Raw genomic sequence first — 16,278 nt, 5'->3', positions numbered from 1 at the left:
ACAAAAATCTCCCAGTCGTACATGTATCTAAGGGAACCAGTATTTGCTCGTGGTTTTCGTAGAAGACTTCTCGAGCAATGTGTGCCCTTCACAAACGTAACAACAATTCTCAGACTAAACACTCAGAACCAAGAATTCTTTTGTCTCAAATAAAAAGCTATAAAAATAACGGCTGTTGGAATATTACTTTCGAAATTTCATCGAACACTCGAAATCTCACATTCCTTAATTTCAATACGGAGTTACGTTTACTTTGTGATATGGGGGCATTTTTTTGATTAGAAAGCAGCAGCACCGCATTCCATAACCGTGGTTTTGGGCAGACATGCTGCCCCATGCGCAATCTTCATTCTCCGATGGATGTCTACCGATATCTGTCATTCGGTAACTAAGAACAGAACAACAGCACATTTGTCCTGTTTGATAATAATGTCGCCTAGTTAACGTTTCCGCATTTACCGCACGCATGTCGGAAGACACAAAGGCCACACTAATACCATGTCTATGCTTATACACGCGCATCGAAGTCACGCTACGTTGCATGTCCGCTGCAGCAGTGCACTCAAACGGCAACTTTTTTGATCGTCCCTTATAATTCTGTGTTTCAGCAGGGAACATTTGAAATTCCCTCTCCACTATGGCAACTGTGATTGGCAGGCTTATCTTTTTGCATGATTGTCGTTGATGGAAAAAAATAGCTCTGTATAAATTTTGGGGACCTAAGACTTAATTTTTAGAATTATACATGTATGTTATAAATAATCGCACACAGCAGTTTCGGTTTGTTGAAAATAACAAAGACATGGAAAATTGTTGTCCTAATTATTGTTGTATGTTGGCAGCAATGTTAGTTTACTAAATCAAGTTGTTATACTTTCATAATTTTTGTGTACGAATTGGAGTAATCGATTAAGCGCGTAACCAGTGTAATTTACTTCGTGCTGTACGCTAAGTAGTTCACAGCTAATTAACAAACGTTATCATATGGATATTATGTCGCAGTAATTAACGTTCTGTATTACATGTGTATGCAGGACTGGCGATATAAGTTGCGGTTCAGCTGTCAGATGACAGTAATATTTGTACTGTCTTCGAATATACTGATGAACTAAGTCAAACAGCCAAATTGATATGCATCAGTGCCCTTGTCTGAAACTGCAATAGCCTGAGGCGTTGAATAGTTCTGATTATGCTGCTTATTCAGTATTTTATTTCGTAGGTGTTGTGTGTCATTTTTGTTAAGAGGCAAAAATAAGTATTTTGCGTGTGTGCGACAAGATAGAATAATTTTTGTGGAATAGTAAAGACAGTAGCCATACATTGTTCACCAACGCAACATTTCAAACGTGCAGTGACAAAATATGGGGAGCAGTCAGCTGTACAGTTTGTCTTGGGGAGAGTTTGGTACGTCGCTTGTATCTGCCGTTCAGCTTCTGAGATGCCATGGAGATCTTGTTGATGTGACGCTGGCAGCTGGTGGCCGCAGTTTTCCCGCACATAAAATAGTCCTCAGCGCAGCAAGCCCATTTCTTCTGGACCTTCTGAAGGTTGTAATGCTTCTCCATTGTAGTGATATTAACAAAAAATGTTTATTTTTGGATGATAGCAGAAGTTCACACCCTTTATGCACATTCATCTTATCGATGTGGAAATTTAATTACTGGAAATTATTAGTAATTTGACAAAATTGACTGCATGGTAATCTCATATATTGCCCTAGTAAGCGATTATGTTTTATATACAGGCCTACTTCTGTATTCTAGCAATTTGGATTGAATTCCTAGACATTAAAGCAATTGGAATCAGCACAGTCATTTCCCCAGTTAAAAATAGTATTGCTCTGTGCTGAAATGTCATTACGTTTTTTTACTACAGTTCTGTTGCTCTAAAAAACTGACATGATGACAATTTCCTTTATCGGAGTAAATGAAAGATCTTTTCTCTTGCTGAACTTTTATATTTAAACAAAAGTGTTACTCAGTCATTCTTTTTTATCATACTTCCTCATTTTTTGTGATGTGAAACTACACATACAAAATAAAACCTCTGCTGAAATAGTGATATGTAGCCACATATTAGCTGAAAAATGCATAATACTTGCAAATCAGTTGATAGATTGCACATCATAGTTGTTACTAACCTACCATGCAAATAATTAATATTTCCTGTTAATTTACCCATGCTTTGTCCAACATTTAAAAAAATTACCAACCTCAAGTGTGGTAGGCACTGAAAACGGCATTCTGAAGCAAACCCCAGTAACATATTAGTCTAAAGAGCTTTTGGAAGTCAACCTGTTGAAAGAATATTCTGTTACTAAGGGAAATATCATCTTTGATTAAATGTGGAACAGTTGATATGAAAACTCTGTAACCAAGAGAACGATGGCTAAAGTTTACAATGGGCCACCCATGCGCAGACCTTGGCAATGCCTATGCATGTATGATCAACAGGTGAATGTGTTATTACTTTCGACAATAAAAACAGATCACTTATATTCACTCCCCCACCTCCCTAGTCCCATGATTTAATGTAACAAATCATATGAAATATTGATTCACAGTTCACCTATTCCACCATCTTAGATTTGCCAGACGGCCCTTTGTAAAGTGTTACTGTATATGAGTAGTGTTCTAGTGGTCATAAGTAAAGAGTAGGTAGGTGGATGGGGACTGCTTACATGCCATTATGGAGAAATGGTTTCTTTTGCCATTTTTTTTGGAATTCCAGGTTCACACGTTGTCATGAAACTATTTGAGGCCCACCAGAGTGCACTCTTTAAGAGCATTGCTACTATACTTCAGTCAAGAGGAACATTTGATTTTAGTTGTCATCCTTAATGAGTGATGTAATGTTTAATGGCTGCTGTGATATTTTTGTTGTGTATTTTCACAGTGGTTAGTTGACAAAGCTGACCTGAAAGCAAAAGAACTTGGTTGTGGTGACAGACTGATCTGTAGCATAGCCTGAGGTCTAGGTTAAGCTGGAAAGTGACAGTTTGGTTGAGATCTACATAGATACTCCGCAAACCACTGTATGGTGTGTGGCGGAGGGTACCCTGTACCACTGTTAGTATTTCCTGTTCTGTTCCATTTGCGAATAGAGCAAGGGAAAAAACAACTGTCTGTATGTCTCTGTATGAGCCCTAATTTCTTGTATCTTATCTTTGTGGTCCTTAAGCAGAACATATGTTGGCTGCAGTAGAATCATTCTGCAGTCACCTTCAAATAAGAGTTAACTCTAAACTTTCTCAGTAGTTTTACTCGAAAAGAAAGCTGCCTTCCCTTCTGGAACTCCCATTTGAGTTCCCAGAGCATCTCCATAGCACTAACATGTTGTTCAAACATACCGGTAACAAATATAGCAACCTACCTCTGAATTGTTCCGATGTCTTCTTCAGTCTGACGCGGTATGGGTCCCAAACACTCAAGAAGTACTCAAAAGTAGGCATTAACTTACATTTTTGCACATTTAGGGCTAACAGCCATTCATCACAGCAACTGGAAATTTTGTCTAAGTCGTCTTGTATCTTCCTACAGTCACTCAACTTCGACACCTTACCGTACACCACAGAATCATCGGCAAACAAACACAGATTGCTGCCCACCCTGTTCGCCAAATTATTTATATGTATGGAGAACAACTGCAGTCCTATCGCACTTCTCTGGGGCACGCCTGGTGCAAAATCCTGGTCGTGGTGACACATGCTAATCTGTAGCTTAGCTGATTAAAAAAAAATCACCATCAAAACACACACACACACACACACACACACACACACACACACAAAACCAATAATTTAAAGGTGCGTGAAATGTAGACCTGGACAATTCGTTTTAAATTGTTGTGGGTGGAGGGGGAGAATTTTAGAGAGTAACTTATCATTTAAGTTCTCAATCTTATGTCCAAAACATAGTTTGACGTGCTACTTTAACGTGTATTAAAATTTTCTCTGTACACCTTTGTGGTACATTGCCCCTACACCTTCTCTTTGTATAAGACTGTGGCTATAGTTGTCATATTTTTCCAAATTTCATAGGACCGAGATGGTGCAGTGGTAAAATGCTGGACTTGCATGCAGCAGAAACTAGGTTCAAATCTGTCTTGCCATCCAGATTTAGGCTTTCTGTGATTTCCCCTGACTTGATTAAGGTGAGTTCTAGGACAGTTCCTTTGAAAAAGCCATAGCCGACTTCCCTATCCTTGTCCTATCTGAGCTTGTGCTCCCTCTTTAATGACCTTGTCAATGAGATTAATTTCCGTTTGTCTTTGTCATCTTTGCTGTGTATGGGAGCTGGTCTTCTTGCATTTCTGTTTCACAATGTGTTGACTGCTGCACACTTACTGATTGATGTTTCACTGCAAGGTCAGGCACGCGGCATCAGGCATACAGTTTGGCCACCTCAGTATTTTAAGATGTTGCAGAATGGACACATTTCTGTAGTGTAAACCCTGGTTCCTATCTCAGTTCTTAAACTTCGTAATGTAGATAACCTGCTTTCAGAAATTGCATTGGCTGTCCCACTTGCCACTTATTGTTAAAGCTGTATATTCACTGTTTCTGTAGTCTAGCAAGTGCCTTGATCCATTTTATTTTCATCAAATGCAACTAGTGATAAAACACACTTCTCACACCAGCTGGATGGCATGCTGATCTGTGAAAAGGACCAAGTGTGGCAAACAGGAGAAATATTGTTGAGACTGTGGAAGACCAAAGATAGTGTACCTCAACCTAGTCCAGAATATGAAGAGAACACCAGTTTACCTGAACAATAGAGTTGATTTAGGATATTGGGTGGCTGTGACAGTTTCCTCCAGGTTTCCTGAAAACAGTTTGGTGTATGTGCCTGCTCATGGCTGTGATGTAGGTTTATTTGCGTATCTTCGCCTGAAGGGGGAATAGTAAAGGGTAAAGGGAAATACAGAAGCGTCCGATTCCACGCGTCTGCTTTGACCCATGACATCACAAATATGGCGGAAACGACCATACACTATGACTCCAATACGGCCCCCATGACGTCATTATGTAAACATGACCACAAACATGAAAATACATTGAAAAACCAACACACACTTGTTCCACAAAAAACATAATGAAACTAACGGGACAAGCATGGGAAATCTGGGGTTTTTGGGTTGGGACAAAGTAAATATAAACAAATTTAGTCACACACCACCATACCAAACCACACAAAACGACAAAAAAAACCCGACAACACAAAACTGCCTAAATTCCACTAAACACAATATCCTCTGGAATTGGACACTTCCCTTGACCTATATAGCTCAGCAGCAGTTCCTGATTCCACAAATTGGAATCGAACACTTCCCTTGACCTATTTAGGTCAACAGAAACTACTGATACCAAATCATAAAACCCAAAACTACAACCACTTCCACAATCATCACTGCCTCAAAAAACACAACAAACCAGCAAAATTGGAATCGAACACTTCCCTTGATCTGTTATCCTTACGATATCTCCACATATAGCCGTCCCTGGTCCGAGACGCTGGAACTTTAGTAAGCCTCATTTCTTCACGACATACTGAACACTTCACGACTTCATCCAAAAATCTGAATAGTTGAAGATATTTTATTAGAGACAGCGCAGTGTCCCCCATCATTGCTGACAACCGAAAACTGTTGACCTTGTCAGTCATATCCATACCTACCAAAGACATAAAAAAAGCAGTTTACCAAAATTCACACATGACGAATAGAAAAAAACTACAATAACGTCGACATAACAAAACCAAAATCGTTAACTCACTGAAAAATATTCTGCTGAAAGCACAGTCACTACCGATACCACACACATGCAGTGCTACCATGCAAGTGAACCTCATACGGCACGTAACACGCTACCCATAAACACACCACCAGAGAGAACCACCGACCGCAACAATACGCCACCTATAAACATGCCTCACACGCAAACTAAACCAAAAACATCACCTAACACACAACACATAAACACACCACCAGAGAGTACCACCGATCACATCAAAATGACACCTACAAACATGCCACTCTCACAAGCTACGTCATGGGTCAAAGCCGTGGATCGGAAGCTTTGGTCGACCGGGTAAAGATATTGTTGGTCATTTGTATAAGAAGTGAGGTGTTGGTTTTATAGTTGCCAGGACATTGAGGGAAGTAGTGGTTTGTGGCAGTAAAGGCATGGACATGGTGGATGTTAGTGTATAGGGATGGGGTGTTGATGGGGAGAAACTGGGAGTGTGGTGATAATGGGGTAGGGGTGGTGAAGAATCGATTTAATCAGGTGGTTCAAGTCTTTATACAGGGTGAGCCTGGAGGAAAGCTACATGCTCTAAGAGGTGATAGTGATTGCGAACAGAAAACTTCATATGAACATATGCCCTATTCCAAATGGTTTCCGAGATAGAACACATTTAATATCACTTTTGTACATTTTTCTTGAATAACTCGAAAACTGCGGTCTCCAGTGAAAAATGTTGCAATGCAAAATTAAACTATATTAAATTTCCTACAAAAAAGGTCCTATTCATTTTTTTCTCTAGAACTAATGGTTTGTGTGAAGAGAGCACAAGAATTTTGAAAATCTCGCTCGACGCTCATGTGCTGTAGCTTATGTAGTTTTTATAGGCCAATTCGAGGTAACAAGTTGGACGAACAGTTTGATATGGGACACTTGTGGTCTATCAAGTCAGGAAACTTCCTCAAATTGGCCTAAAAATATGAATAAGACCTTTTTTGTAGCAAATTTAATATAGTTTAATTTTGTATTGCAGCACGTTTTCACAGGAGGGCGCAGTTTTCGAGTTATTAAAAAAAAACTTACAAAAGTGATATTAAATGTGTTCTATCTCAGAAACCATTCGGAATAGGATATACGTCCATATGAAGTTTTTTGTTCAGAATCACTAATACTACCACCCCTCAAAGCATGTTCTTTTCCTCCTGACTCACACTGTATAATCCTGACACACTGTTGTTACAGTGACCAATACAATACTGGTACTGAAAAAGTACATGTTTTAGTCTATAGTAGTAATTTATTTATTCTGCCTACTGGCAAAGGAAGGAGGCAAAGTAATAATTCACAACTTTAGACTAAAACAGGTACTTGTTCAAGTATTTGATTAGAAGTGTGACTGGACAGTCAGTTGGAGGGTGTTCATATACTGTGGTAGGAATTCTTTTGATGGGATGAAGTGAGTCGAATTTCTTTTAGTTAACACAGCTGAAATTTGGTCAGTGTTAGGAGCCATTGTCATTACCACTTCACAGACACACATTTCAATTTTTTTACAATCCAGGTTATCACATATACAGCCTCTTCATTGCAGCCCTCAGTATCTTCTCTGGTTCTTGATTTTGGGCATTTAATGTTATTTTATTGCTCTGTACTGTTGATGCTTTATTTACACTGATCAGCCAGAACATTACGACCGCCGACCTACTATTGATATAAACCCAGCTAGGCAGTAGCAGCATCAGCACCTGGTAAGGAACGACTGCTAGTGCATGTAGTATCAGTGAGTGTGCTGTCCATATGTAGAATGGGGAAGGTACACAATCTGAGTTTGACCGAGGACAGATTGTGATGGCCTGGAGGATCAGCATGAGCATTTTGGAAACTGTGTGACTTGTCGGGTGTTCAAGTGGTCAGTACCTTCAACATGTAGCGAAACTGAGGTGAAACCACATCCAGATGTCGTGGGGTTTGGTGCCCACCCCTCATTACAGATGTCAGATGTTGTAGGCTGGGCAGAGTGGTAAAACAGGACGGGTGATGAACTGTGGCGGAACCAACATCAGACTTTAATGTTGGGCAGAGTAAAAGTGTGTCTGAACACACAGTACACCGAACACTCCTGATGACGGGCCTCCGCTGCTGGGGACCCATGCACGTGCCAACGTTAACACTGTGACATCGGCAACTGCGACTGAAATACAAATGACCATTGGCACTGGACGTTATGCAGTGGCAGTGCGTTGCATGGTCTAATTAATCTCAAGACCTTCTTCATCGTGCCAATGTAAGGGCGTGAATCCGTCGTCTTCCAGGGGAACAGCTCCTTGACACCTGTGCTGTGGTAATGGAGACAAGCTGACGGTGGCTCCATTATTCTCTAGGGAACATTCATGTGGGCATCCATGGGTCCAGTGGCACTCGTGCAAGGCTCCTTGATGGTCAAGGAGTATAGTACTCTGGTTGCAGACCACATACGCCTCTCCATGATGATCGTGTTTCAGTGTCATTTTTCAACCAGATAATGCACCATGTCACAAAGCCAAGAGTGTGATGGAGTGGTTTGAGGATCACAGTGGTGAGTTGCAGTTGATTTGCTGGCCCCCCCAACTAGCTAGACTTGAACCCTATCAAACAAATCTGGGGTGTGATTGAACATGGCGTCAGAGTTCATTGCCCCCTCACTGGAATTTATGGGAATTAGGTGACTTGTGTGTGCAGATGTGGTGCCAACTCCCTCCAGCGACTTACCAAGGCCTCATTGCTTTCATGCCACAATGCATCGCCACTGTTATCTGTGCCAAAGGTGGCCATAACAGCTATTAGGTAGGTGGTCATAATATTCTGTCTGATCAGTGTATATCACTGCAAGCCATGTCACTTTTGTTATTCCTCCTTGGTGTTGCAACTTCCACAAATGTATAGGCAAGTGGCATTTATTGTGCAAAGTTGCCATGAAATGGCCGAGCTGAGAGAATTGGGGGAAATCTAGCCGTGTAAACTGTCGTGGAGGGTAGAAGGCAGTGCCCGTGAGGACTGTACTCAGCGACACAGGGTATAATACGTGCATACTGAGGGGCTATGGTGTTAGTGATTGATTTGTCATATTCGTCATCGATCAGTTGGTGCTCAAGCTTATCTGTGCTCCCTCCCCCCTCTCTTTCCACACAGTACCTGTACTGAATTTGGACATGAACAGTGAGTGCAACATTCATTCTAGGGTATGACCATGCTCCAACAACAAGCAAGTAATCTTGTTGAACAGAGTCACTTTGTGGGCCTGCGGGAAACTGGATGGATGCATCGACGGAAAGCTGCACGTTAGACACAATGGATCTGTGGTGTGTCATTGCTTTCAGTAGTGCTCTCTGGAACATTCCTTTACCTGTAGACCAGGTTCTTGATGGCTGTATAGGACAGACACATGTCAAGATCAGCACAGTGTCCGAGCCACAATGGCTGACTAATCATCGTCCAGGAAAGAAATTTGGGCACATATTGCAGTGGCTGTCACCAGATTATCATTAGGAACTGTCTACTTGCAGAAGGACTAAGATCGCGAATGCCTTTACTGGAAAAGAGTCAACTGAAGATTGGAATGGTGCTGTGTTGTCTTCAGTGATGATCGTGGGAGCTGTCTGTGTGTGAGTGATGGACATACATGCATATGGTGTATACCTGGTGAGCGGCCTATTCTGGAGAGCGTATGCTCATGACACACAGGTCCCACCTCAGGCTTCATTGTGTGTGGGCGGAGAGGAGGGGGGCAGGGCGTCAGTTACAACTTGTGATCACATCTGGTGTTATTGCAAGGTAAAGTAACAATCACCCACTACATTGCACAGGTTGTTATTCCCATGCTAAATTAATGCATTCATTTGACAGGAAGTGAAGTGCTTTTTCAGCAGGACACTGTATGTTCACATACAGCTGCTGCTATGCAACATGATCTTTTTGGTGTACAACTACTGCCATGGCCAGCAAGAAAAACAGATCTATTTCCACTTGAAAATGTATGGCACTTGATGAAGCAGGAACTTCCTTGTTCTCCAGAGCCTGTCAGAAGTGTTGCCGAATTGCAACAAAAGGAGCAAGATGCTTGAGACAGTCTGTTGCAGGATGCCATTTAGCACCATAAGATTTTCTGCACACGAGAATACATGCCTGCGTTGCTGTTAGAGAAGGAAGTGCACTATACATTGAAGCGCCTGTTTGGACATCCTTTAATGTGATGTGTGTTTCATTTGGTCTGAATTTGTTGAGATCCCTGTCGGATCACTTGACTTTGACCCTGTGGATGCTGCACTTTTTTTTTTTTTTTTTTCAGTGGTGTATTACATTTAACTATGTAAAATGAAGTAAAGGAAATAGAAGAGAGGTCATCTCATTGGAGTAGTGACAAGATGCTGGTAAAGCTGGTGAAGGCAGCTTGGAAGCCTCCTCGTGGTAAATTTGTGTTGTAATGATAAACCCTTTTTGTATCAGTATGCTTTTTGTGTCCATTCACTCGCTAGCTGCTGTGAACACTTGTTTTACTCTGAAGAGTCGCTGTGGGTGATATAGATGCTCCTCCTCGCTCAGGGTCTGGGTGTTTGTGTTGTCCTCATCATTTCATCAACATCAGCAGCAGCATCATCATCGTTTGTAACCGTGACTAATTTGGATTGTGTAAAAATTGGGACTTTGGGCGCTGGTGAACCCACGCAGTTGAGCGCCCCACAAACCTATCATCATCATCGTCATCACAGATGCTCCTCACTCTAATTGTTAATTCTCATTTATTCATTGTGTTCCATAAATCCCATAAAGGAAAATCTGCAGGGACATGGAACGAGCCAAGGTATGCAATAACAAAGGACAGGCACATCATATAAACTTAATCATTGTCATGATGCTACTTAATACTATATATGCTGATGCCGCTAAGCGTAACTTTCAAGATTAGCAGTGAAACTGCTGCTGTGAATAAAGCGGTTGCTTCCTCAGTTATATTAAACAGCTGCTGTAAATCTTCTGTTGGTAGCTAAATATTTTCTTGGTTACATTTAAGTTCTTCAAAGAAAGTAGTTTCCTACTTCTGTAACATAGAACAGTTTGGGGTATATTACTATCCGTTGTGCAGCTTTAAAATGAACACTCCAACTTGCTATGTAGCTAACAGGAATTTCCATTCCTTGATTCTAGATAATCAAATAATGTGTAGAAGGAATTGCTAATGAAGTATGTTTTTCTTTTTCTTTTGAATTGGTAAGGTCTAATTCTTTGCTTTGTGCTAATGAGAGCTTATTGAATACTTTTACATGAGAAGAAATTCCTCTCTGAAACTACAATAGGCCGCAGTGGATGATTTTTGTTTTATGGATATTATGCCGTACTCAGATGCCTATTTCTGAATCTTATGTGTTGTTTCCTAATGCTGGCAACATCAAAGGCTACGAAGACTCAGCTAGCACTTTTAAACTTAAACGAGATCATCAAACTGAACTGTTTACTTTTATCCACTCAGTGGTACGGTCGTGGTGTCATCAGATCACTGCGTAGGATTGCCTTAGGAACTGAGGCTTTAGGCACAGTAATATGCCTTGTAACACAGTGTAATGTCCGTAAAACGAAGTTCCCCAAGGGTGCAAATGCTAGCTGTTAAAGGCTGCTTTTTATGATCATTTTTTGTTTTGTTTTGTATTGTGGTTGTATAGATCGCAGTTCAGCAGAAACAGATTTTATCATCAGCATCATAAAGCATTAGGGAGTAAATAAACTGTGAAGCATGCATAAGAATGCCAAGATCCTTAAGAAAGCTTCTGCAAGGTTGCAGTAGTCTACTTTAAATAACTGCTCATTCATGCTGAATAAATACCTTATTTACTTTTGGTGCCTTGCACCAAAAGATAATTCCAGAAGACAATAGGGAGTGAAAATATACAGAATAATCCTCACACTTAGGTTTATGTCATCACAGTTCCTGAGAGCAAAACTTATTGAACTGAGTGTCTTGATAAACATATCTATTTGTATCCATTTTAACTTTTTATCCAATTGGATAAAACTTTGTAATGTGTTGCTGTGGAAAGAGGGGTAAGTTGGATAACTAGTGAAGAAATACTGAATTTAATGAGGGAGAAAAGAAATGTATGGTGCAACTTGATTAAAAGAATTAGTAGGTTGGTCGGACATCCAGAGATGCCAGGGAGGAGTTAATTTGCAAATGTAGCGAAGTGTGGGAGGTAAAAATTGTAGAGTAGATGAAGGCTGGACTATGTTGTTGTTGTTGTTGTTGTTGTTGTTGTTGTTGTTGTTGTTCTGATCTTCAGTCCTGAGACTGGTTTGATGCAGCTCTCCATGCTACTCTATCCTGTGCAAGCTTCTTCATCTCCCAGTACCTACTGCAACCTACATCCTTCTGAATCTGCTTAGTGTATTGATCTCTTGGTCTCCCTCTACGATTTTTACCCTCCACGCTGCCCTCCAATGCTAAATTTGTGATCTCTTGGTGCCTCAAAACATGTCCTACCAACCGATCCCTTCTTCTAGTCAAGTTGTGCCACAAACTTCTCTTCTCCCCAATCCTATTCAATACCTTCTCATTAGTTACGTGATCTACCCACCTGGACTATAGTAATCATGGTAATGTGAATGGTTGATGCAGTAGCAGAGGTCCAACCTAGATCTTTCTCATTACTCCTCATAGTCCCCATTATTCTCATAGTTTGAAATCTGTTTCTCTTCTGAAACTTACGTTATAGTAGAATTGCAAAACATATTCTAATTACAGACATACGACGACAAGGGGAGATTTTTTTCAGTCTTATTTTGGTACTTGTTGTACATTAAACAAATCAAAAATAAACTTAATCTTTGGTGCAGTTTCTTTTTTGAAATAGTCATGTTTTGTGTTTTGAGGTTAAACTGGAATACCATGCTGACATAAAATCTTTGTGTGACAGGTAACTTATCATCAATGTAAATTCATCCAATATTGGAGAAGGTTTATACAGTCAACATTCAACAAATGGAGCACCTATTTTGCATAAAACTGTATCATTCTTAATTCTTAAGCTAGTGTGTACCATACTATTTCTTTTGATTCACCTGTGGCATCAGTTGTTAGCCACAACTTTAGTTTCCATTTGTCTTACTATCGCATGATGCAAGTTCTCAATGTGTTCATCTTTGGTTACAGTTTGTGACTTTCTTCAAGAATGGGATGACATTTTGAAAAAAGTCAGCTATTTCTTAACAAATAAAGGTGTGACATAAAGTCACATAAGAGTCCCAAGTAGTGTGTCATCTCAAATTACAGTACTCTCACAACTGGTAACGCTCTTGTCCGTGTCCTAACTGTGCACTCAGATTCCTGAAGATGGAAATAATTCCAAAATGCATTGTGCATACTTTGTAATCAATAAAGTATGCTGCTGTATGACTTTTTGTGTGAACTAGGAAGCATAACTACAGATCTATGCATATTTATTTCATAACTGTTGAAAACAAATAACAAATTCCCTTTAAACCTTCTCCAACTTTGGATGAATTTCCTTTGATAATAGATCACCTGGTATAAAGATTTTATGTCAGCACCAGTAAAATACACAATGGAACTTGAAAAAGAGGGCCAATTATCTTTCCTAGATGTTTTAGCTAAGAGAAAAATGGACAGTTCCCTGGACAACAGTGTATATAGAAAATCTACACACACTGACCTCTATCTTCACACCTCAAGCCATCACCATCCATCACAAAGAAATTCAGTGCCAGAATATCTATATCTATGTAGATACTTTGCAAGCCACCATACAGTGCATGGTGGAGGTTACCGTGTGCCACTAGTAGTCATTTCCCTTCCTGTTCTACTCGAAAATAGAGCGAGGGAAAAATGACTGTCTGTGTGCCTCTATACGAACCCTAATTTCTCATATCTTATCTTTGTGGTCCTTACATGTGATGTATGTTGGCAGCAGTAGAATTGTTTGGCAGTCAGCTTCAAATGCCGGTTGTCTAACTTTTCTCGATAGTGTTCCTCAAAAAGAACATCACCTTCACTCCAAGGATTCCTATTTGAGTTCCTGAAGTACCTCCATAACACTTACGTGTTGTTCGAACCTACTGGTAACAAATCTAGCCGTCCGCCTCTGAATTGCTTTGATGTCTTCTTTCAATCCTACCTGGTATGTATCCCAATCGCTTAAATGGTACTCAAGAATAGGTTGCACAATGTCCTATATGTGATCTCCTTTTCAAATGAACCAATCTTTCCAAAAATTCTCCCAATAAACCGAAGTCTACCATTCACCCTTCCCTACCACCGTTTTCACATGCTTGTTCCACCTCGTATCGCTTTGCAGTGTTATGCCCAGATATTTAAATGACTTGATTGTGTCAAGCAGGACACTAGTAATACTGAATCCGAACATTACAGGTTTGTTCTTCCTACTCATCCGCATTAACTTACATTTTTCCACATTTAGGACTAGATGCCATTCACCATACGAACTGGAAATTTTGTCCAAGTCACCTTGTATCTTCCTATACTCACTCAACTTCGACACCTTACCATGCACCACAACATCATCAGCAAACAACCGCAGATTGCTGCCCAACCTGTCCAGAAAATCATTTATGTATATAGAGAACACTTCACTGGGGCACTCCTGATGATACCCCTGTCTCTGATGAACAGTCACTGTCGAGGACAACATACTGGTTTCTATTATTTAAGATGTCTTCGAGCTACTCACATATCTGTGAACTTATTCCATGTGCTTGAACCTTCATTAACAGTCTGCAATGGGGCACAATGTCAAATGCTTTCCGGAAATGTAGAAATATTGAATCTGCCTGTTGCCCTTCATCAATAGTTCTCAGTATATCGTGTGAGAAAAGAGCCTGTTGAGTTTCGCACGAGTGATGCTGTCTAAAACCAAGAAAGTTTATTATATTCGAATGAGAATATGTTCAAGGATTCTGCAGCAAACAGAAGTTAGGGATATAAACGTAGGCTTCTGCGGCCATTGTAACAGTCAATAAAATTTTTCTGCATTTGTGACTGCATTGTCAGTATGGAAAAAAAAAAAAAAAAAAACTGTGTTTCGGTCACTGTTGCAAGTGATGATGTTCAGGGTGTTTTGTTTACAGTAAACAAAACACCCTGAAGGAGGTCACCTGCAGCAGTGGCCAAAACATTGGTTGTTTTACATATTGGCAATGCGTTCGCAAACCCAGAAAAAATTTTATCGACGGAAATTAGGGATATTGGTCTGTAATTTTGCAGTTACGTTCTTTTGCCTTTCTTATATGATTTTGTCACTTCCGCTTTTTCTGCAGTCACTTGGGACATTGTGGTGGGCGAGAGATTCACAGTAAATGCAAGCTAGGTCAGGGGCCAATGCCGTAAGGTTCTCTTTGTAAAATCAAACTGGAATACCATCTGGACCTGGTGATTTATTTGTTTTCAAATCATTCAGTTGTTTCTCTATGCCAGGTATGCTTATTTCTGTGTCGTCCGTACGGGAGTCTGTCTGATGGTCAAATGATGGTATGTTTCTACGGTTCTCCAGTGTGAACAATTTCTTGAATGTGAAATTTAAAACTTTGGCTTTTGTTTTGCTATCTTCAACTGGCACATCGGACTGGTCAACAAGTGACTAAATGGATGCCTTAGACCCGCTTAGTGATTTACATATGACCAGAATTTTCTCGTTGTCTCTGCTACCTTTTGCTAAGGTGTGACAGTGGTAGTTGTTGTATGCTTCACGCATAGATCTTTTCACAGACATGTGAATCTCTGCTAACCTTCGCTTGGTGTCATTTGTGCATCCCCTTTTGAATGTAGAGTGCAACAGCCTCTGCTTTCTCAGCATCTGCTGAATTTCATTATTGAACCATGGTGGGTCTTTTCCATCTTTCATCCACTTACTAAGCACATAACTCTCCAGACCACTATTTACAATCTGATTATACTGTGCCCATAATTCCTCTACATCCATCTTACTGGAACCAGGTGATGCCAATTCACTGTCTAAGTGAGATGTTAATAACTGCTTATCTGCTCTACGTAGCACGAACACTCTCCTAGCCTTATTGATTGATGTATTAACTTTTGTAACCATAATTGCTATAATGAATCATAATCGCTAGTCCCCATTTCTTTACTGACATTGTCGGTAAGAACTCTGGAACATAGAGCTCAAGCACTTTCAGACAAGGAGAGCCTCTCCAGAAAATTTGCACCTAAGAGTAGTATTCTGAAGGAATGGATTCTCAGATCAGCAAACTGAATGGATGGTGTTCAAAATTAAGAAAATGTGAGAAAGAGGCAGAGATTGAAACTGAGGAAGATAAGCCAAACATAGATTCTCACCTTATGCTGGAAAGATTGGTAGTCCTATGAAAACATAGCATCCATTGTATTTTGCTCCCTTAAGCTAGCATAAAAAGTATTCTTTGCAATGTTCTCCAAAAGCCAGGTGTGTGTCACACTCCATGCGAATGCAGCTTGTCTTTTGTGGCTCAAGGAGAGATGCTAAGTACAACAGTGACAA

General features: G+C 40.3%; 1 protein-coding gene across 2 annotated transcripts in view; it reads left to right on the top strand.

Moving 5' to 3' along the window:
* Positions 1-901: 901 nt before the first annotated feature.
* LOC124615863 (protein abrupt-like) overlaps positions 902-16,278 on the top strand; it is a 75,719-nt gene continuing 60,342 nt past the window's right edge. The window contains exon 1 of one of the 2 annotated variants that reach the window (XM_047144021.1): positions 902-1,547. In XM_047144021.1, coding sequence (XP_046999977.1) covers positions 1,362-1,547 — 186 coding nt within the window. In that variant the 5' untranslated portion in view covers positions 902-1,361. Of the gene's footprint in view, positions 1,548-10,103; positions 10,187-16,278 lie in introns of those variants that run through there. The other variant, XM_047144023.1, reaches the window with a different exon arrangement.

Source organism: Schistocerca americana, chromosome 5 (assembly GCF_021461395.2).
Source record: "Schistocerca americana isolate TAMUIC-IGC-003095 chromosome 5, iqSchAmer2.1, whole genome shotgun sequence".
NCBI lineage: Eukaryota > Metazoa > Arthropoda > Insecta > Orthoptera > Acrididae > Schistocerca > Schistocerca americana.
This window is presented reverse-complemented; position numbering and strand designations above follow the sequence as displayed.